The sequence below is a fragment of the Primulina eburnea genome, chromosome 4 (assembly GCF_022965805.1).
Source record: "Primulina eburnea isolate SZY01 chromosome 4, ASM2296580v1, whole genome shotgun sequence".
NCBI classification, from domain to species: domain Eukaryota; kingdom Viridiplantae; phylum Streptophyta; class Magnoliopsida; order Lamiales; family Gesneriaceae; genus Primulina; species Primulina eburnea.
This window is the reverse complement of record NC_133104.1, coordinates 37631437-37653453: the sequence shown is the minus strand read 5'-3', so window position 1 is coordinate 37653453 and position 22017 is coordinate 37631437. Positions and strand designations below refer to the sequence as shown.

Sequence of the window (22017 nt, the reverse complement as noted above, 5' to 3'; positions counted from 1 at the left end):
TTCCCTATATTTGCAAGAAGTTGGATTGTGTTATCGCAATTTAGAGATTACATTAATAGTCATGTGATTATTGACAACGTTGGATGTTCCACGTCTCGGTCTCGAGGCGTGACACTAAATAATTGTATTGTCACTTAGTAATGTATATTTTAATAAAGAGAACGAGAATATATATTTACATATGCCATGAGATATATGTACAAATTGCAGCCCTTTAATATTTCTATTTGCTTAGGTACTTGATGTAAACGTCACATATTGAAAGAAAAAGTAATAAAAGAACCATACAAAGGAAATCGTTTTCGGTTTTCGAATAATTCATATATTGGTCACATATGACAACAATAATTCAAAAAGTAATTCACAAGTCTGAAATTCGTGTTTCAAAACCAAATAAAATTCTATTAATACAAGTCATATGGCAACAATAATTCAAAAAGTAATTCACAAGTTTGAAGTTCGAGTTTCAAAACAGAAGAAAATTCTATTAATACAAGTCATAAGAAAGTTGAAATCATCGATCATTTTTATTTAATTTTCTTTCAAATAAATTTATAGCATTTCTCGTCCTAGTTTATGTGTTTTGTTTTCTAATCTACGATAAGTAGTTAAACAAATTTTTCTTTTTCTACAGGAGATTGTCATAATATTTAGTATGCCTGAATAAAATTTCTAATTTTTGCCCTTGACATACATTATTTTCAAAATAAATCTATTAATATATACCTTGAAGTAGGAAATGAAATAATGTTGTGATAGGAATTGCTTAAGGAATCAGTTGTGTCAGAAATCATCAGTTGCGACTTTGTGGCTAAGATGTCAGGAGTAGTATGTAAAATCCGATGGACACAATCCGACGACATTTTGTTCAAAAAAGTATGACATTTATTTTACCTTACAAAAAGTAAAAGGAAGATATAGATCTATGGCATATAGGCCGGAAAACTTGTGTAGCTTTGTGCCCTTGGCCAAGCTAACAATGCTACATACTAACATTAAAAAAAGACTTTGATCTATGATATATATGCTGGAAATCTTGCGTAGTCTATGCCTTTAAACATGATCAATATGTGTAACAACACCACATACTAAGTTATAAAAAAAATCAAATAAAAAATGAAAACAAGGACAAAATGGGAAGTTACACTAAATTGGGTCAAAATCTAAATAAAATGGACTAAATCGTGAACATGTCAAAACTTGAAGCACTAAACAGGAATTTTCTCTCCTTTGTTTTTCCTGATTATTAACATTTTTATTTGAATTTCTTTATTTGTTTGATTCAACGCAATCGTTTTATAAACAAGACATAAGTTCACATGGTAATTCTCAAACAATGTTTATATATAACCAATTATTTTTATTGTATAATCAATATTAAAAATGGGACAAAAAATTAAAATTTTCTTGGTATTTGTAAATAATGAAATAATACATGACACAATAATATAAATTCAAAATTAAATTACGAAGGATAATGTAATTAATCGTGAAATAAGTTCGATAGGCTCGAAATTACACATAATTTAAGAACATCTTAGTAATGCACATCTATGACCAATAGCCTAAAATATAGAAATCAATTTGAATTGAAATATAATTGATCATGAAATAAGTTTGATTATGATCTCAAAGGTTATGCAAGATATATGGATAATTAATCGTTAATTTTGTGTTTAATAATATTGATTTTTATATAAGAAATACAAAGTTTTGAGAAACCGCCGCAATATTTAGCGACGATGACATTAACGAAGTAATCGTCGCTAATGTCATTAGCGACATTTTATCCGTCGCAAAAACCGTCGTGAATTTTTTTTTGTTATAGAAGGAAACAAATATTATTTAAGATTATTGCTTAATCAACCTACTTCATTTGATTATTTTTTAATTGTTAATGTTTGGATTTGTTCCACTTTCAAAGTGGTTGCACATAAAAATTGTCTATTAGAATTAGTTCAGAGTAATTTTAAATATTCAATGAAGCTGTAATATTTTTAGTAGTTGAAGTCGTCGATAAAAGCTTACAAAAAAAAGACATCCATTTAAGATGGAACAATGTATGTAATGAATTGTTTATGATAAGCCGTGATTAAAGCACAAACGATGTATGCATAAAACTATATATTTTTATTATAAAATTATATTAAAAATTGTTATAAAATTAATATAAAAATGGGGGAAAAAAAAACTTAGTGTCACTTTTCTATTGATTTACATCAATTCTCGATTATTTAATATATAGTAGTAATAGATAATAGATCGATTATCTGAGTAAAATACTTTCGAAAATGTCGAAGGAACATTTTTTTAACCATGAGAAACTCATCAAACATAACGTGGTTTGTCTCGAAATGTCAGGATTTTTTTTTGTTGAATTACTTTTTTTATTTAATTTTCCTGTGAAGGTAAGTAAATGTATACACACCTTAACTTCCAATTCCAACTTCCTATGTTTGTGTAGTAAAATTTTACTTAGCTACAGCCAGCAGGGCCAAATCCCAAGTTCCCTCCTGCAACATCATACACCACTTCCAGTGTCTTCTGCTGGGTGTTTCCGAATATCCCAACATCAGTGGCGTCATTATTCGCCGCGAAAGCAAGGCACACCGTAGATGAGCTCGTGGCGATAAGTATCCCGGAAGGAGGCAAATCAACCTTTACATTGCCACCAAAGGTGAAAACTACCTTTGGAATAGTCACGGTTGTGAAACTGCTCAAATCAAAGCAAGTGTCAAGGATAGAAAAGGCTGGTGCACTCGGGTACTTGGCCATTAGCTGCTTGAACACCGAGCTCATCACGCTGTACGCTCCGGGTGGGAGTCGTGTTATGACAGTGCCGGAATCTATAATGGTTCCAGCAGTCTTGAAAACGGATTGGCTGATGGGTAGCTGGCGACCGCCAATGGTTATAGCGACAATGTCTATGAAGTAAAATGTTGTGCTCTGGGAGCGAACGAAGGGGGTGAAATTTATGTTTTTTGAGGCCAAACTTTTGCCTAGTGACAAGTATCCGGTTGAACTTGAACGTGATGGAAGGCAATAAGAGAAGTATCTGCCATATTGTTTAGCTGTTTGGGAGACTAGTGATAAAGGGTCTCTTCCTAAGCCTATTATTCCTGCGGTGCTGCCAAACAATCCTTGGTTGTTTTGGCCACAGCCAAACAGGAAATTCGGTATCACATTAGTTGCTGATATTGTCAGTTTATCTTTGCTCAAGTAACCAATTGTGAAGGACTGATCACCATATCGTATTAAGTAAAGACACGTCGAGCTCGAAAGGCATCCAGGGTTGTTTCCTGTGGCGGAAGACAGTTGAGAGCATTGAGCCGAATTGCATGATATATTCGAGTATGACCTCGATGTGGAAGGGTTGAAGATAGGATCTTTCTGTTTGTAGCAAGACCGAATGCAGGGCTGGCACTGCGTCCATGTCAGGTCGCTACCGGTGTCAAATATGAGGGATAGGGTCCTTGCCGGGGTCCCAAGGCCCACGGTCACTACGTAGTTCCCGGAATTGAGGGTTTGACCGGATTTCACAGGGAGGTTGGCTTCGTTTTCCTCGACTTTGCTTATGTTAGATTTTCGAGTGAGTCGAGCATGGATCGAATCTACCCTGGATTGATCTTGGGAAAAGACTTCATTAAGAGATGGCGTCGGGGTCACGATCTTGTCTTGACCTTGTGGAAAACATGGACCGTGCCGGTGAAAAACTTTAATGGTTGATTCCCTCTTGCTGTCACCTATTTCACGTTATGTCATTACACTATATAATAACTAAACACAGCAAAATGTTGTTCCAATATTCTTGCTTAGATTTCCCACTCAATGTCTGACAGACTTGTTAACCTCTCAATTATGTATAATTTTCAAAAAAAGGACTTCACGTCTATACAGCTGTGTGATGCAATAATATATATTTGATTATGCTATTTGTTCGAGTACCGACAAACCGGAACATTGGGAAGAAATGTTACTGTACACTCCTAGTAAAACATCTAAAACACACACACATATAAATTTATAACTCCCTAAAAAAGGTTGGTTTCCAATTTTCGTCGGTGAAAAACAACCCGATCGACGAAAGAACACATGCATGATCAAAAGCAAGACGGAAGGACTGTTAAATAAATCCGTAGTTGATCATGAATGTTGATTATTCATTAGACTGAACGATGATCTAGAGATGTAATGAATCTGCTTTCACTGCAAATATATTTTCCTAAATTCTTCCACACTAACAAAATCTTTATATATTGACTATTCACACACTTGATTAACAAAATCTTCCAACAAGCATGGTAGGTGACCCGATTAGCATGATCATCTTTGCAGTGAAAAATTAATTAACATATATATGCAATATTATAAGGAAAAAAAAATTATTATATGTAACCTTTGGTTGTAGAGGGATCGCTGCAGGCAGAAGCTGGTAGAAGAGAGCTTATTTGGAGAGTTTGAAAATGGGTTTGGGAGGAAGCTTGCAAAGCATGGATGTGATTTGAAAAAGATGAAAGAAAAATGAGAAAAAGAGAGCAAGTGAGAGTGGCCATTAGCTGCTAAGCACTCTTGTGGTAAAGAACAACTATCTTTGTATTTAAATAGAAAATTTCAACAAAGCACGTCACCCACTATTGCAAGTTTATGCATTTCTCATTATCTTTGCGTTTAAATAGATATATAGGTGGGGGCAGTTTGGTTAATAATTTGGGCCATTTATTCATCGTTCTCTGTGTCAAACTCGTGGGATTTTTTCTGATATTAATGATAATTTTAATTTCAAATATGTTAGTTGTTTATATGGACTTGAACAATCATCTCATCTAGAGCTAGTTTTTAGTGTTGAGTTGGGTACAAATCTCAATTTTAACATGGTATCAGAGCTCAGGTTCCACCGTTATGTGTTGAACTATCCATAATTGAGATACTCATTTTATCCAGGATCATTTGTTGTCACGTCCCGAGCCCGGGTTCGCAACTGCGTGACTGCACAATGGGCTCCTATAGCAGCTACTTCATATTCGTCCTCGTTTTTACGAAAATGATTAACTCAAGTTGTTATAGAAGTTCATTGTAAGCTATTATAAACTCATTTTAAATCTTTCATTTTTAAGATGTGGGACAAGGGTATCACATTTGTAAACTTCATACTAATGTCCATTCCTGAGCGTAAGAGTGTTTTAGTTGTCTCACATCGGTTAGATAAAATCTCTGGGAGTTGCATATAAAAACTTGGACAATCTTCACCTCTAGAACTAGTTTTTGGGTTGAGTTAAGTTTAAATCTCAATCTTAACAAAATATAGCCCAAAAAATATCATCGCATCCTATATAACTTTAACAAACGAGGAAAAAGGTCTCAGATCACAAATTGGTGTTGCTCATCCATTCGATACGAAAGTTTCATTTTCAGACCGACATATTTACGCCACATCGAAAAAAATGCTATTTTTTAAAAAATAAAAATAGAGAAAACAACATTTTTGCCAAATCTAAACTGGATTTCTCATAAAAAGTCAAGTAAATTTATGATATAGGAGTAGGACAAACATAAAAGAAGACGTTTTTTTAGATTTTTTTTTACTTAAATGCTTCGATTTATGAATTGCTTACGCTACGTCTCTTCTATAATTTTCGGTGCCCCCGAGTATACGTAAGATTAATTGTCTGTACTTCCCCATTAATGTATGCATAAAATTAAATATATAGCATGAAATTCCTTAGTAGTGGTGGTGACATATCTATTATCTATTACTGTTATTAAAAATCGCTATAATAGAGACAAAAAATGATGTCGTGGTCTGTTTTTTGTTTTTTCAATTTTACTCTTATGTTATACTAATATTAAACTTTTGTTTTTATTTTTATTTTTTATTTCAACGATTCAAATAACACTTTAATCCCTGGATAATTTGTCAAATTTCACTTTAATCCTTCGATAATTATAAAAAAATTGTACACACACCCACGGCGGAAAACACCACGTCGAAATACGCGTTTTGTCCCGCGATTAATGATGGAAATGGTTGGTGAAATTCCAACCATTAACCAATCACAATTTTGTAAAACAGCGATGTATTTTTTTTTAATGATATTTTCCTCAATATAATGCATGCAAGTCGACATCCATACCTAATATATCTTTCATTAAAAAAAAAACTGGAAATATTCAATTCTTCCTTACATTTTCTACAAATTTATTATTATTTCAGTATACCAAGCTAATATTTCAAATATTACAAGTTATCGTGTTAATTCTAAAGTTTATCCGGTATGTATCGAAATGTAATGACGATGGATTTTATCATTTTAAAAAATATTATTCTTTAACTTTCTTACGTTTATCTATCAATTTCAGTAATATTTCGATGATTTTGTAAAATAACTTAAATAATTTAAAATAAGTATTCATCACACATATAAATTTCATGATATTTATGTATTATTTTATACACACACAACACATCCACTTTTATATATTATAGTTTAATCAATATGCGAGACAACAAAGTTGGGAAATCAAACAAGCGATTAATTCTTTAAAATGGTAACATTTATTTATTCGATTGATTAGAATATTATCATGTTGGTTGTATAACTTACAAATATATTTTTGAATATTTCATCTTTTCTGTAAGAAAAATTAATTATTCATTAATTTATTTATTTTTTTCTCTGTATGCAAAAATTACACACACTAAGTCAACAAGGGACTCAGTGGAGAAATAGTTGGATCTTATGGGTCAACCCGTCAACCCACAAAGAACCAATAAAGAATAATTTTTAACCCCGAATCATCCGCACCGTTCATTTTGAGTGTGGGATTTAACCGATTTAATTTTTATATAAACATAAATATATCCAAATTGTATAATTATATTATATTTTATTTATCTATTCTTAGAAGTAGAAAAGAGAGCTTTGTAGACCATCTAATACCAAGATCTCAAATTTAAAAAGAAGTTTTCAGTTGGATATCCAATCTTAGTACGCAAAAACTTGTGTGAAACGGTCTCACGAGTCGTATTTTGTGAGGCATATCTCTTATTTGAGTCATCCATTAAAAATATTATTTTTTATGCTAACAGTATTACTTTTTATTGTGGATATCGATAGGGATTAACTTGTCTCACAAATAAAGATTCGTTAGACCATCTCACAAGAGACCTACTCTCCTTAGTGAACACGGCCTGTTTAAAAATAATAGCTAGTAGAATAATAAACCGAACTTTCGAGACAATATCACACTATTTAACAAGGTTCTAAAAAGCGTGAAGCGCCCCGAAGTGTGGATGTCGAACTCCAAGCTTTTTAAACTTAAACGAGATTAGCACATGCTTAAGCGTGAAAAAACGTTTTTTATCTTTAGTGTAATTGTAATTATCTCAAACTAATAAATAGATAAAATAATACATAAATATGATAAATTTAAGTCTGATATATTAATTCTCATATTTATAAAAATATAAAAATCTCAAAATTACAATCTTTATTTGTTTTTGCAACTAGAACACATTAAAAAATACTAAATATTTCTCAAATCCTTATCAGACATGCTTAATCAATTAATTGAAATTTAAAAATAAACACTTAAATTATAAACCTAATTTATTATTTTAAAATAAAAAATCATACCTTCAAAATAAAAAATTTAAAAATAAATAGATATGATTAATTGTACTTAAACATACTTAATTAAACGCTTTAATTACGCTTAATTCGATCAAACTACAGTTTAACCACTTTTCTCCTGAAACGAGACGTTTTTGTCGAGCTTCAAGTTTAAACGCACTTTTTAGGACACTGCTATTTAATAAGGGAATGGGCCTTATAGTAATAAAAGCTTATGTATCAAAGAAATTGGGCAAATTATTTATGAAAATATAATGAAAAGATTTTGGCTTACCCGACCTTAATTAATTTATTTGACCGTACTGATATATCCAACTCGTGCCAAATATTATGACGTAGCTAAAATCTCAAGTTTAAAATAAGATCTCGTATTCAAGACTTAATATATACCCTTCCCCAGCTGAAGCTGAAAAAATATTAAAACTTTTAAATGTTCGAGCAACGTCTGAAAGGAGAAAAGGAAAACAAAAGTAGGCGATTGTCTGAATGATTAAACTCTCCTAATAAAGAATTGGGAAATAACATGCTTAAAATAAATATAACATTTGGAAGAATTTAGGTGTGAACATACAAACCAAGTCAAAATTATGATCGTGCCATGACAGGGACGAGCAATGTTAATGATTAAAATAATTTACCAATTTAGGGATTTTTTTTTATTTTGTATGGGCATGAAGTGTAATTAAAATATATATTAATATTTTATGAAATTACTTATATATATATATATATATGATTAAAATAATTTATATATATATATGATTAAAATAATTTACCAATTTAGGGATTTTTTTTATTTTTATGGGCATGAAGTGTAATTAAAATATATATTAATATTTTATGTAATTACTTATATATATATATATATATATATATATATATATATATATATTTTTTTGAACTTTTGAATAATTAGTTAAAATAAATTGATTATAAATCAAAATTAAAAAAATATATTAAATTTTTAGATGATAGGGCATGGGCAATCATCGTTAGAAGACAGGACGTGGGGCATATGTCTAATCAGGAACAATGTACATGCACTATAAACGATGTCATCTTTTCTCTTATAAATACTTAGGCTTGCTCATTTGGGAAAGGGGTATACATTTCATTCTACTGCATTCAATAAATTCTCTATCTACTTAGTGAATATTGTACTTACTTAAGCGTCAGAGTGGTCACAGTGGAAACCCTTTCGATGTTCTACTGACATTTTCTTATTGAGTGTGTGCAGATCATCTGACCCAAGCTCATGTTACCCTGTTAAGGATACTCACATGCCAGACCACCTGGCTCATCTTATCAGGACAGGACAGGCCACGCCAGGCCACCCAAGATCATCCCACCAGGTTAAGGAAGTTCAACCCACCCGGACTCATCCCATCAGGCCAGGATACCAAGGTCCCTCCAGACCAGGCCACCTTGGCTCATCCGATCAGGCTAGGCTACTCGGGCTCATCCCATCAAGTTAGGCTAGGACCGTCCTATCAGGCCTGGCCATACTGATCCCATCAAGTCAAAAATCTACATAGGAAAAGAACATCATCTTTGCTCAGTAGATTTTTCACCCAGCTCATACAATCTACCTAGACATCATCATTGGCTTCGTCTGTGAGAAATCAGATCTATAGACGTAGATACGCTTTTTACTGAAATAATCCATACCAGCTCGGCACTTAGATTTTATTTAATGGCTTTTCATCTGGGCTCGAATTTCGGTAGCTACTTCCGGATTGACATGGAAGGATATTCAGTTATGCACTCAGTAGCGTAGAACTATATTGGTCACTTAATTAGGCTCAACTAAGAAATCTCATTCTACTGTAAATGAATTCAGATTCAATATTTTCAGGTTAGTGATTTGGTTTTTAATAAAACTAACATAGCAGGAGAAGTAGAAAATTTAAAATCCCAAGAGATATGAGGCCTCGACACTTTATTTAAAGTTCGGGAGACATGAGGCCCCAACACCTTATCTAAGCCTGATAGACATGAGGCCTCGGCACCTTATTCAAAGCCCAAGGACATGAGTTCCCGACATTTTATCTAAGTCCGAGAGACATGAGGCCCCAACAACTTATCAAAGTCCCGAAGAGATTAGTCCTCAGTTACTTTTCAACAATTAGAAAATGAATACTTTCATCGATAGCTAAACAAGTATAGTGGAGGGGCTGAGGCTAAGTGTCGCCTCATCATCATTATCAAAGAATGAGTCAATGGTCTTGTCCAGATTGGAGAAGTTTTCCATGTCCGCAGGGAGACCACCATCCTCTTCAAATTTCTCCTTTTTATTTGTAGGGGTCGATCCGAAAGCAAGAATTAACTATCTTTTTGATGGAGTCAAAGCATGATTAATCGGGACAGCAAGTATGACTCTAGTCCGACTATTTAAGGAGAAAGTGGTGATGACCTAAAAATGCCCTGGTCATCCTTGGACTCAAGCAGGAATAGAGGACCAAAAGTAGGACCAGATTCCAAGTTGCTCCAGGGAAACTGGGTAGAGCCCGTGCATCCAGGGTCACCCGACCAGGGTTCATCTAGCCCATCCAGGTTACATCTCACCCGGTTAAGATTCATCTAGCTCGGCCAGGATCAATCTCGCTCGGCCAGGGCTCATCTAGCTCGACCAGTTTCCTCTCTCCTGATAGGTTTCAGGTCACTTAATCATCAGTATGGGTCACCATGCCTGCTAACAAAATACATGACATGGACAGTTGTCAAAGGACATGTCATGGACAGTTGTTAGAGGACATGGCGTGAGAATATGTCTAATCAAGAATAGTATACATGCACTATAATCGATGTCATCTTCTCCCCTATAAATAACCAGGTTTTCTAATTTGGGAAAGTGATATATATTGTATTCTAATGCATTCAATAAATTCTCTCTCTACTTAGTGAACCTTGTAGTGACTTAAGCGTCAGAATGGCAATACAAGAAACACTTTTAGCGCCCCACTGACATTTTATTGTTGAGTGTATGCAGATCTTCTGACCCAATCCCATCTTACCATGTCAATGGTACTAACAGGCCAGGCCACCCAGGCTCATCCCATCAGGTTAGAGAATGTCAGTCCACTGGGCTCATCCCATCAGACTTGGCTACCTGTACTCATCCCTCCAGACCAGGCCACCCGGCTCATCTAATCAGGCCAGGCTACCCTAGCTCATCCCATCAGGCCAGGCTAGGCTCGTCCCATTAGGCCAGTCATATTGATCCTATCCAATCAAAAATCTTCATAGGGAAAGAAAATCATCTCTGCTCTGTAGAATTCTCCACTCAGCTCACAAAATCTACTCGGACATCATCTTATAACGTGTTTCATCTTGAAATATAAAAGTAATTGTGATAAAATATAGAAACAATCGTATATTTGGGAGAGAGACAAAAATCAAAATATTATTTATGAAAATATATATATCGAAGCATTAAATTATTTTATGAATGTAATTGTCGGTTGATGCATTGGATGTATTTAACAGTAGTCCTTTTTCTAGGGAGAAGAGTGTAGGCCAATCCTTAAATATATAGCTAGTGAAAACAAATAATACCAAACTTTTAAATTTACCATCTGAATCTCTAAGATCAAAAGCATTTCAATTTGAAAAGAAGAAAACGAATTGGACCATATTTTCACTCCAATCTAGGTTAGGCAAAATTATATTGTCAAATTCTCGTCCCGATTACTTATGAAGGATCGTTTGCTGAGCACCTTGAGGTGCTTCAAACAAAATATTCTCCAAGAGCTGCAATATATCGTGTTCTAAGAATGTATACACCGATGAATTAGATCGAGTTTGATATTAAACCAAGTGAAAAACACTCGAAATAATCATTCTTTAAGAAACATTGATATATTTTAAATCTCGTGTAACTAACTGAAAATAGCATGAATCAGTTGAGACATATATCAGTTCAATTATGGTGAAAAACTGAATTGACGGATGCTCTTACTGATTAAATCAGTTTGAAAAAATTAGTTAACCAATTAAATACGCGAGATATGTTTATGGATGTTTAGAGACTTCAACTGCTCCTACGTCACCCCTTCTACCACCTCGAGTAGGATCCACTAGAAAAATTTAATTAATTACAACAAGTGTAGTAAATCACCCAGCTTAGGACTTAACCACTGCCTAACTGAACTACTAGACTAGACTGAAGGCAACACCTTCCAGTCAATACTTGTTTAACGTCAGTCTAGTCAAAGACTATATACACAAGTTTATTGTCTTTGTGCAAGACTGTATTTGAGTGGTGGTGTGTGTGCGTGTGTGAGAACTAAACAATGAAAGCACCACGAAGGTGTTCTCACACACTGAGGGAAGTAAGCTTCTAAACTAAGCTGATATGACTGAGTATTCCCTCTGGGAAAATTGATTCTTGTAAGCTGATAAGTAAATAAGTGTGCCCTTTCTTTTTATCTTTACACACTCTTTTGTGTGCTATGTCTTGATGATGGTATTGAGATTGTATATATAGAGGCATTGAGACCGTACTTCAAGACTCATCACATGTGATTGTTGCAGCTTTGAATGAGTTACATTGTATATGTGTCTTGAATTTTCTGACATGCCTCCAGGAATCTCTCGGCTTTAATCTTTGCTGCAACGTCCATTATTGTACCTTTTAACGTACATATGCTTTTGTATCTTTGTGCGTAGCTGAAATCCACTAAGATAAGTTTTTCTTGATCTGCAACTGATTGATTCCTAACTGATGTTCCTAATTGGTCATCTTAACTGATCCTCAGTTGGGTTAGTAAAATCATTTGACTCGTCATTTGAACTGGTCAGGTGGTTTCTTCATCAGCTGAACTCTTCATCAGCTAGCCGGGCTTCTGAAGGTCTTCTGCTGAACCACCTATTAGCTGGACAATCAGTTGAACTGTTATTTAATATGTCAGTTGAACTAATTCAGTTTGGTCGATCAGTTGGTGTTTTCAGTTAACGTCTCGATAGCTTCAGTTTTACATCGTTTAACTTATCAGTTTGAAGCCTGATTAGTTCTAGCTTCCTGTGCACTAAGGTAAATCATTAGAAGCAAGTTTTATTAACATCAAAATCAAGATTACGAACATGAAATAGTTCCAACAACTTAAAACTAAACTTTTCGAAACTTTATCGCAAATAGTGATAAGCAGCAGGATGGATATCCAACTCAAACTCGTCGAGCTACAAAAAATTATATCCATTTCATAACTTGATAGAACGATAATATCGATTTGCGATACCCATTTAACTTACCCAAATACGCTTCACAGAGATAGGAACACCTTGCGATCTCTACTTGTAAATTTTTCATGAAACTTGAGCAATAAAATTATGATAATATCATCAATACATGTTTAATAAGCTATATTTTGAGTTCAATGTTGACCGGACTAATATCAATTTAATAAATTAAATTTTAAAATAATATTTTTATTCAAATATCCGATATCCATTTTATTGAAAACAAAGTTACGAAATTGGGAGTCCATTTTCGAATTTTAGAAGCGCCCCCCAAAGAGTAGACGACATGGCAGGAATGGAGAGTCAGCAAGCAGTAGATGGGATGGTCTGCCTGTTTTCCAAAGCCAGTCGCGACCTCTCCATGGTTCACCATAAGCTCCAGAAAGAATTCTACCAACTCTACCCTCATAATGTATTCCATTTATCTTCCTCTAATTCTTTTATTTTTCATCTTATTGTTTCTATCACTTTTTTGGACTAGATTTTGGTAACTCTAAATTGGGTTTCAGGCACAATACATGGGTGTTGATTATCTCTTCTTTTTCCCCCCTTGGGCCCTGGTGAAATCCGGGTGAATTGCGTAGGCTGGGTCGGGACAATTCACCAAATCGGATAAGAGTTTTGGTTTAGGGAAAATGAGCAAGGGATGTATTTGTGTGATATGGCTTCAACCGTAACCTGCAAACAAGGAAATGAACTCGAGAATGGACATTGGAGGGGTATCCGGCGTAGCCACTCCGATGCTTAAGTTAGCAGGTGAAGATGAAGGAGAAAATGATTATATATGTGTGAATATACGTGAGTGCCAAGAGTTTAGAAACAAAATACATGAATCCTTCAAATGTAAAACATACCTGCTATTTATAGGACGGAAATCCCATGATTAACTTATTTTCAGTGCCCACTTACTACTTAGAGTAAGATGGCTGCACATACCCTACTTCTGACAACTTGTTTTGACACGCCAACCCCTGTGGTTCTGTCAGTAATGATTGCCAAGCATAAGGCCTCCCATACTGATGCACCCGAGAGAAGTGTTGTTTTCGAGGTAGTCCGGGTTGAAAGCCTCCCGGGAGATTGTATGAAAGCCCGGGCTTCTAGCAACCTGGGGAGAAGATGTCCTGGGCATTCACCTACCCGGCTTCTGACGAACTCTTCTTGCATACTTCTCCTGATTTGGGCTATCCATTTAATATCCCAGGTTATCCATGACCCGAGCCCTCATGGGGGTATGAGGCCCTTTTGACATGTGATTTGATAGGCTAATCCCATGAATCTTGTGGGTCGGTCGAAAAAAATCGAGGAAGAAATGTCATCCCTAAAGGACCAGTGTAGGGAACTGTTAGCTGCTAAACAGGTGCGCCCCTACGTTTTATGTGACTTACGAGAGAATATTTTGTGCTTGAATATGGTATGGTGTTTCCGCCTTCTCAAGTATAAGTTGTCTTATTTTGAATTACTATAAGTTATGTGTTGTTCTACTACAAAAATTGATACTAAGACCATCTCCAACCCAAAACTATATTTTAAAGTAATTCTATTTTAAAATAGTGCAGTTCATGCACCAAATACAATATCCATCTTCAACCCATCTACTTCAAATCTTACTCTTATTTATTTATTTTTTTTCTTTTTAGTTAGTAAATGTATATTTTTAAAATTTAGTGATATAATTATAGTTATATTTTATATTTGATATAAATAATATTATATTATTAATAATAACAGTGCACCGATGACAGTATCCAAACAACATGTCACAAATTTGGATTCATCACAGTCGGATAATCAAGAACCAGAATCTCCAATATCAGGTTCCCTAAATTCATTTTCGATTAATTTAAGCAGTGATAAAAATGCATGTGGAACTCCATCTCAACGACCTCTTGAAGTGAAAAAATCCAAATTAAAGAACAAAGAGAAGAAAATGTTTCGGGATTAATTTATACGATGAATGTAGGACATCGCAAGCTTATCAATGTATTGCAAAAAAGATATACCGATATGCAACAAAATTATGATGTTAAGCTGCTAGCATTGCAAAATGAGCAAAAAAAAACTATAAATTTGACAACAAATAGAATTTGCTAAAATTTAGGAGGAAAATAAAGTTTTGTACATAGATCTAAGCACAATTGGTCATCTAGAAATGCGTGAAATTGTTCAAAATGAACGAGCAAGGATTATGCAAAAATAGGTGCAGAACGTCATCAACATGAGATCAACGCATTTGGAAAATATTTTGGTGATTTTGGAGGATTTGGAACCAGATCCAATTTTTCAAATTATTGATTAGTTGTTATTCTTATTATTGCATTTAAATTATCTGAATTCGAATTCGTATTTTTATTTTAACTGTGTGTTTGAATGTTTAAATATTATTCAATAAATTTGTGTGTTATATGTTTAATAATAAAATTATTTTAAAATCTATTTATAAATTTTTATAATTAAATATTTTAATTTTTATGATTAAATATCTAATTATACTATTATTTAAATATATCTAATTATTAAATTAATATAATAATCATATTATTATATAAATAATATTTATAATTTTTAATATAAATATTTATAACCTGCAATTTTTTATGCAAGGGTTGGAGATGCCCCAAGTACAGGGACGGAGCCACCCCAAAGGCTGGGGTGGGCTCCAGCCCTATATATAAAAAAATATTAGTAATTATAATATATGTGTAATTTTAGCCTACATTAAAGTTTTATTCAGTCCATAAAATAATTATATTTACTAACTTAGCCCACTAAAATTATTTTCAACTCATTTAATCATAAGAGAAATTACTCTATCAACAACTGTACTTTAGTAAACAAGGGCCTCGAGTTGAAAAAAGTTGTGAGGGCGAGGATTTGAAGCTAAGAGATTTGAAAAAGCTTGTGCGAGAGAGAGGGTTTTGATTGAGTTTGCACGAGGTGAAATGATTGTTTTTTGCTACTTAATTAGTTTATTCCATATATTATGCAGAAAGATTCAAATTATGGCTTGGTTGATTTTGTAGTTCTTTTTCAGCTTATGTATTGATGAAATCAGAGAAGATTAGATTTTGGTATGTATAGAGCTTGAGATTAACTTCCGTATGATGTATATTTTTAGTGGATTTTCTGTTTTTCCGCCTCAACGCGAGTTTCGAGTAGAAAATTTCACCCGGGGCACTATGACGGGGAAAATCTTCCGCCCTAGCATGTCCTGCCTCGCGGTTCCGGTGCATTTTTCTTAAAAATTTGATTTGTCTTGCTTTAATGCTTCATGTTTTTACGGCAACAACTGAACGATCATTCTCAGCTATGAAATTTCTTAAGACTTCACTCTGGAATAAGATGAAGAAAAGTTATTGGCAGATTATATGATTATCTACATTAAAAGAAATTTTAGTGCAATGATAGATAATAATTCAATAATCGATGAGTTTTATTCGATAAAAAACTGCAGAGCAGTAGCTTATATCTAGTTGATGTCACTATTGTTTATCGAGTCATTCAGCCTTAGGTCAAAAAATTTTCTGACTACGTCCCTGCCCAAGTAATAAATATAAAATGTCCAAGGTATAAGTGATTCAACACTTTCTTATGGAAATCCCAATCGAATTTCTTGTATTTCTGTCAACAAATTATGTAATTATGGGAAGACAAATATAGGTTGCTAAACAATTAATAGTAAATAGAATGGAGTTACTTTGAGATCACTCTCCAGAGATGTTCAAATTGTGAACCAACATTTGATGTTTTCTCACGCACGGTTTTGAGTTGGGAGCTGTCAACTTGTATTTCTTCGAAGATCCATATGTTTATTTCTTTCACAAAGCCCAAATAGTTGCTATTAATACTATTTCATGATGATTCAAGTAAATAGTTTATTGATTTTAAGTGATCCCACTTGTAGTATTCGAACAATTTTCAGTCTTTTAAAACCTGCAGGATCTGATTGATAAAGCTAGAACAGTCTTGGTGGGGAACATGCAAGGCACTTCTGCAGAGGTTGCAAGCTTCTGCAGGCGTTCCCGTGGCGTGTGATGCTGATGATCTCTCTTATGAGAACTTCAACCAGGTTCTGTGTTGATTATCTTGATCTGAACTACTGTTGTTAAGAAGTATTTCTACTATGGTCATGTCTGGTAGAGTCGCTACTGTTGGAATTTATATATAGTCTCTCAAGAAAAACTGACTATAAATTTATTTTCGATCAAAACGAAACATAGCGGAAGCGATTACATAATTTCATAAATTATAATCGAACATATGAATATAAATTACTTATGAATTTAAACAAAACTAGTTACTAGAAGGCTAACCTCTTGTATTTTTTCTCTTTTTTGTAAATCCAATATGCGTAGAAACCACAATCTTCCAATAGGATCCTTCCTATCGACAGGAGCGTGTGGGCACTCAAAAACCGCAAATGGTAGAAATCAAATTTTTATTTTGTTCTCTACTTTATTTTTAACTCATGAAAAAATGGAGAGAAAGTTATTCCCTCGAAAGACCACCTAGCATCTTATTTATATTAATTCAAAACCAAAAGTCCAAATCTAATTCCAATTGGGACTCCAAAAATCGACCATATCATCTAGGATAGTGCCAAGATTTGATTTGGTTTGAATATTATATTTTGTGTATTTTAAATTATTTTTAAAAGTCATAAGATTTCTAAAATCTTATCAAAATAAAGAATCTTATTCTAACTTATGTAGATGTTAAATAATATCTAAATTTTATTCACAATAAATTAAAGATATTAAATAAAATTTATAGGATCTTATCAAAATAAATTAGAATCTTATTCTAACTTATTTTCAGATAGCAAATAAAATCTAAATTTTATTCACAATAAATTAAAGATATTATCATAATCTTTTGAATATTATCATAATAATCCAAATCTATAATTATATCATAATTATATTTTAATTTTAATATAATTAATATATCATAATTAATTATATTTATCTCAAGCATTTGAAGTTATAGAAACAATTTTCCATGTGATTTCTAAATTACATTTCTAGCTCGTCATTAATTTGGAAAGGTGTATCGGGGACCATGAACTCATAATTAGAGGCTCCAATAAATTGGATAAATAATTAAACTCTTTAATTGATTTAATAAATTTATTAATTCCCTAATTACTCCACTAAAAATATGGAATTGCACTTTTCTTCATTATGAAATATTTTACTCTACAAAATAGAGTAGTCCATTGATATATTCATTACATATGGATTAATATTTCGTAGACAATTTGTAACTGAAGCTAAGAATTTTCCGTTTACCTCTTTAATTACTTATTATCCTCATTTACCATTAATTCGCTAGTGAGTGGTTCAATTTATAACTTGATTATAAATTAGTTGGGCCCATCACTCAGTTCCAGATTTAACAAATGAGGGAATCGTCTTTCTATTTCTTACAAGAAGGAATGGATTCCATGTCTGTGAATTCATATTCTCAACCATTCATTTAAAATATAAATCTAAAATGCAAGTATTAAGAATGAGCAATCACAAACCTTAAACAAGCAATTTAAGAATCATATTGAAATGAACATGAGTTTATAATCACTTCAGGATTAAGATTTGTCCATATATGATCATCTTTATGATTTAAATTGAATTTCATAGTAACAACGGAATTTATTATGAAATGACTAATTAAATCGGTACAAGTCATACATAATCACATTATAAATAAATGCCCCCATCTAGATGTCCCAACATCGACGATCCAAATAAGATTATTACATTCATAATGTTCATGAGCCGCATTATTGATGCTTTAATTAAAGATCTATATTTTAATTAATTCATCAACGACTTAATTTAAGTTTATTATCTATAATTTTAATCCTCTTATATATATAACTCTTATATCTACTAAAATTATGATTACATCCAATAAACTAGAGATTTTGCTACGATATTCTAACAATAACATTTTAATGCAAACATTCTCAATCATAAATGTCGCTTTCATTAAAAAATTATCTTATTTCAATTCTTTACGAGCACTATCCCCGACAATCTCCAACTTGCATTAAAGCATGTGAGACATGTCTCTAAGTCCTAAATTAAGCATATGCCTTTCAAACACTTTTGCAGGCAGTGTCTTGGTGAATGGATTGGCCAAGTTGTCAGCAGACACAATTTTGAGAATAAAAGTGTCACCTCTTTGCACTATCTCTCGGATCAAGTGATACTTTCTTTCTATATGCTTCGATCTCTTGTGGCAACGAGGTTCCTTCGAATTAGCCACTGCACCACTGTTGTCACACCAAAAAAGTGAGCGGATTATTCACATTTGGAACAACTTCCAAATCAGATAAGAATTTTTAAGCCATACAACCTCTTTAGCAGCTTCAGAAATAGCTATGTAATCGGCCTCCATGGTCGAGTCGGCTGTATTGAATTGCTTGATGCTTCTCCATACTATGGCACTGCCACCAAGAGTAAACACTGATCCAGACGTCGATTTTTGAGTATCTCTATCAGATTGAAAATCAGAATCAGTGTAACCATCTATTTTAATGTCTCCACCTGAATAGACAAGCATATAATTTCTCGTTCTCCAAAGATACTTGAGAATGTTCTTAACCGTTATCCAATGATCCAAACCAGGGTTTGACTGAAAACGACTGACTATCCCCACAGCATAACATATGTCCAGCCTAGTTCACATCATTGCGTACATAAGGCTGCCTACTGCAGAGGCATAGGAAACGCATCTCATGTCCTCAACTTCTTGTGGTGTCTTAGGACACTGCTCCTTAGAGAGGACGATTCCATGTCAGGTTGGTAGATAACCTTTCTTGGAATCTTGCATCCTATAACACAACAACATCTTATCCATATAAGTAGCTTGAGACAATGCCAACAACTTGTTCGTATGATCTCGAACAATTCGAATTCCAAGAACATAGTTTGCTTCTCCCAAATCTTTCATTTGCAATTGCTTGGCTAGCCAACTTTTTACTGTAGACAATTTTTCTACATTATTCCCAATAAGCAGAATGTCATCTGTATGAGCGAACTTATCCTTATAAGAGAATGGCCCGTTTAGACATCGAGAATATTGTGAGACTGCACGGTGTGCCAGTCTCAATTGTATCAGATCGTGATCCCAGGTTTGCTTCTAAATTCTGGGGTAGTTTCCAAGAAGCGATGGGTACGCGGTTGGCTATGAGTACTGCTTATCATCCTCAAACTGATGGCCAGACTGAGCGTGCAATTCAAACATTATAGGATATTTTACGTGCGATTGTGATGGATTTCAGAATGGAATAACAAGATGCCTTACCATTGGTTGAATTTTCTTATAATAATAGCTTCCAAACGAGTATTGGTACGGCACCATTTGAAGCCTTGTATGGGAGACGATGTAGATCACCGTTATTCTGGGATGAAATTGGTGAAAGACAATTGACTGGACCTGAAATGATACAGGAAATGAATGATAAGGTTCAGTTAATTCGACAGCGGATGAAATCTGCTCAGGATCGTCAAACTAGTCATGCGAATAAACGAAGACGACCCTTAGAATTCCAAAAAGATGATAAAGTATTTTTGAAAATATCTCCCTTCAGAGGCACTGTTCGATTTGGCATGCGAGGGAAGTTATCTCCTCGATATGTTGGACTATATAAGATCATTGATCGAGTTGGGGATCTTGCTTATCGGTTGGCATTGCCACCAGCTTTATCTGTATTTCATGATGTATTTCATGTTTCTATGTTGAAAAAGTATGAACCAGATCCATCACATGTACTTGCACCCGATGAGGTTAAACTTGATCCTTCTCTTTCCTATGTTGAACAACCTGTTTGCATTATGGATCGGAAGGAGAAAGTATTGCGTAATAAATTGATTCCGTTAGTTCGAGTACAATTGACACAACATGGTTTGGAAGAGTCAACGTGGGAATTGGAAAGCAAGATGCGAGAATCATATCCGCACTTGTTTGAATCTATTCCACATGTTCCATTGTATTCAATGTATAATGATCCATTTACTGATTTTAGTTTTGATATGTACTATGACTGGTGACGTACGATATGTTTACCAATGTTATGTATATATATATGGACACTTGAGATTTCGATGACAAAATTTTTAAGTAGGGAGAAACGTAAGGACCGTGTATCGCATTATCGTAAATCTTATATTGATTATCGATAATTCATGAAATTGTCATTTGATTATGTGTATGATGTATATCATGACAATGGAAGTGAGAAAATATGTTGTGATAATAAAAGATTGTATTAGAAATTGATTTGTGTTTGAAACGTGTGCTGAATCGCAACAGAAAAGTGACACATGTTACGGTTTTTAGCATAATTAATTGAGTATTATTCCAAATTACTTGAGACCAATTTCATTGGAAAGCTAATACATAGTACTAAATATTTCGTGTCTTGATTTTTGTCAAAATCCATTTGAAAATAAGGGCAAAATCATCCCGAAGTGCATCGTGCGCGTTGTAGTTCCTGCACTGACACATTTTGGGAGAATGAGCATAACCCTCGCATCCGATAATTGAGTGAGGTCAGTGGCAAATGAAATCCAAGATATAGATCTACAACTTTCATGTTGACCACTTTAGCTAATTCGGAACCTAAAATAGCGTTTCAGAAAGAGCAAGGCGTGTACCCACGCAGAACTGCGCGCGGGGCAGAACAGGCCGCGCGTGTTTCGGTGCCACCGCGCATTGTGTCATGTTGTGCACGATTTAAGAGGTGCTAAGGATGAGTTTTTGAACATATTTCTTCATTTCCTTGCTGAAGCTTCGAGAGAAATGAGAGGAAATTGATTTCTTTCGTACGAAATCACTTCGAAACGTTATCCAAATGCGAAACAAATTATATATTCGTAATCCTCGCGTCGAGAGCTTCCTTTTGAGGTAAGTTTCTTCTAGTTTCAACACATTTATTTATTGAAGTGATGGAATAGCATGTATCTGAAGTTGAGATACATATATGTGATAGAATAACCGACAAAAAACTCGTATTCGAAGTCGGAATTGAATTATGTTATGATTTCAATTTGATATGAATTTTCAAAGTTTCAAAAGATAGTTGAAACTTATATTATTGATTTTGAATGCTGTTATTGATTGAAATTAATATGTTATTGATGTA

General features: G+C 33.8%; 1 protein-coding gene and 1 pseudogene across 1 annotated transcript; one reads left to right on the top strand and one right to left on the bottom strand.

Annotated features, from left to right (window-relative positions):
- Positions 1-2283: 2283 nt before the first annotated feature.
- Positions 2284-4653, bottom strand: LOC140831092 (aspartyl protease family protein At5g10770). Its single transcript, XM_073194864.1, has 2 exons — positions 4397-4653; positions 2284-3743 (listed from the first exon to the last, which is right to left on the bottom strand). Exons 1-2 carry the CDS (start codon positions 4551-4553, stop codon positions 2476-2478), a joined length of 1425 nt encoding a protein of 474 aa, XP_073050965.1. The 5' UTR covers positions 4554-4653; the 3' UTR covers positions 2284-2475.
- Positions 4654-13112: 8459 nt separating this feature from the next.
- LOC140829843 (uncharacterized) lies at positions 13113-16972 on the top strand (annotated as a pseudogene).
- Positions 16973-22017: the final 5045 nt, after the last annotated feature.

Bases quoted from the DNA above. Each gene is read 5' to 3' on its own strand.
- LOC140831092 (XM_073194864.1), bottom strand. From the start codon at position 4,553: ATGGCCACTCTCACTTGCTCTCTTTTTCTCATTTTTCTTTCATCTTTT. The intron at 3,744-4,396 runs GTTACATATAAT...AACGTGAAATAG, and splicing joins CGATCCCTCTACAACCAAAG to GTGACAGCAAGAGGGAATCA.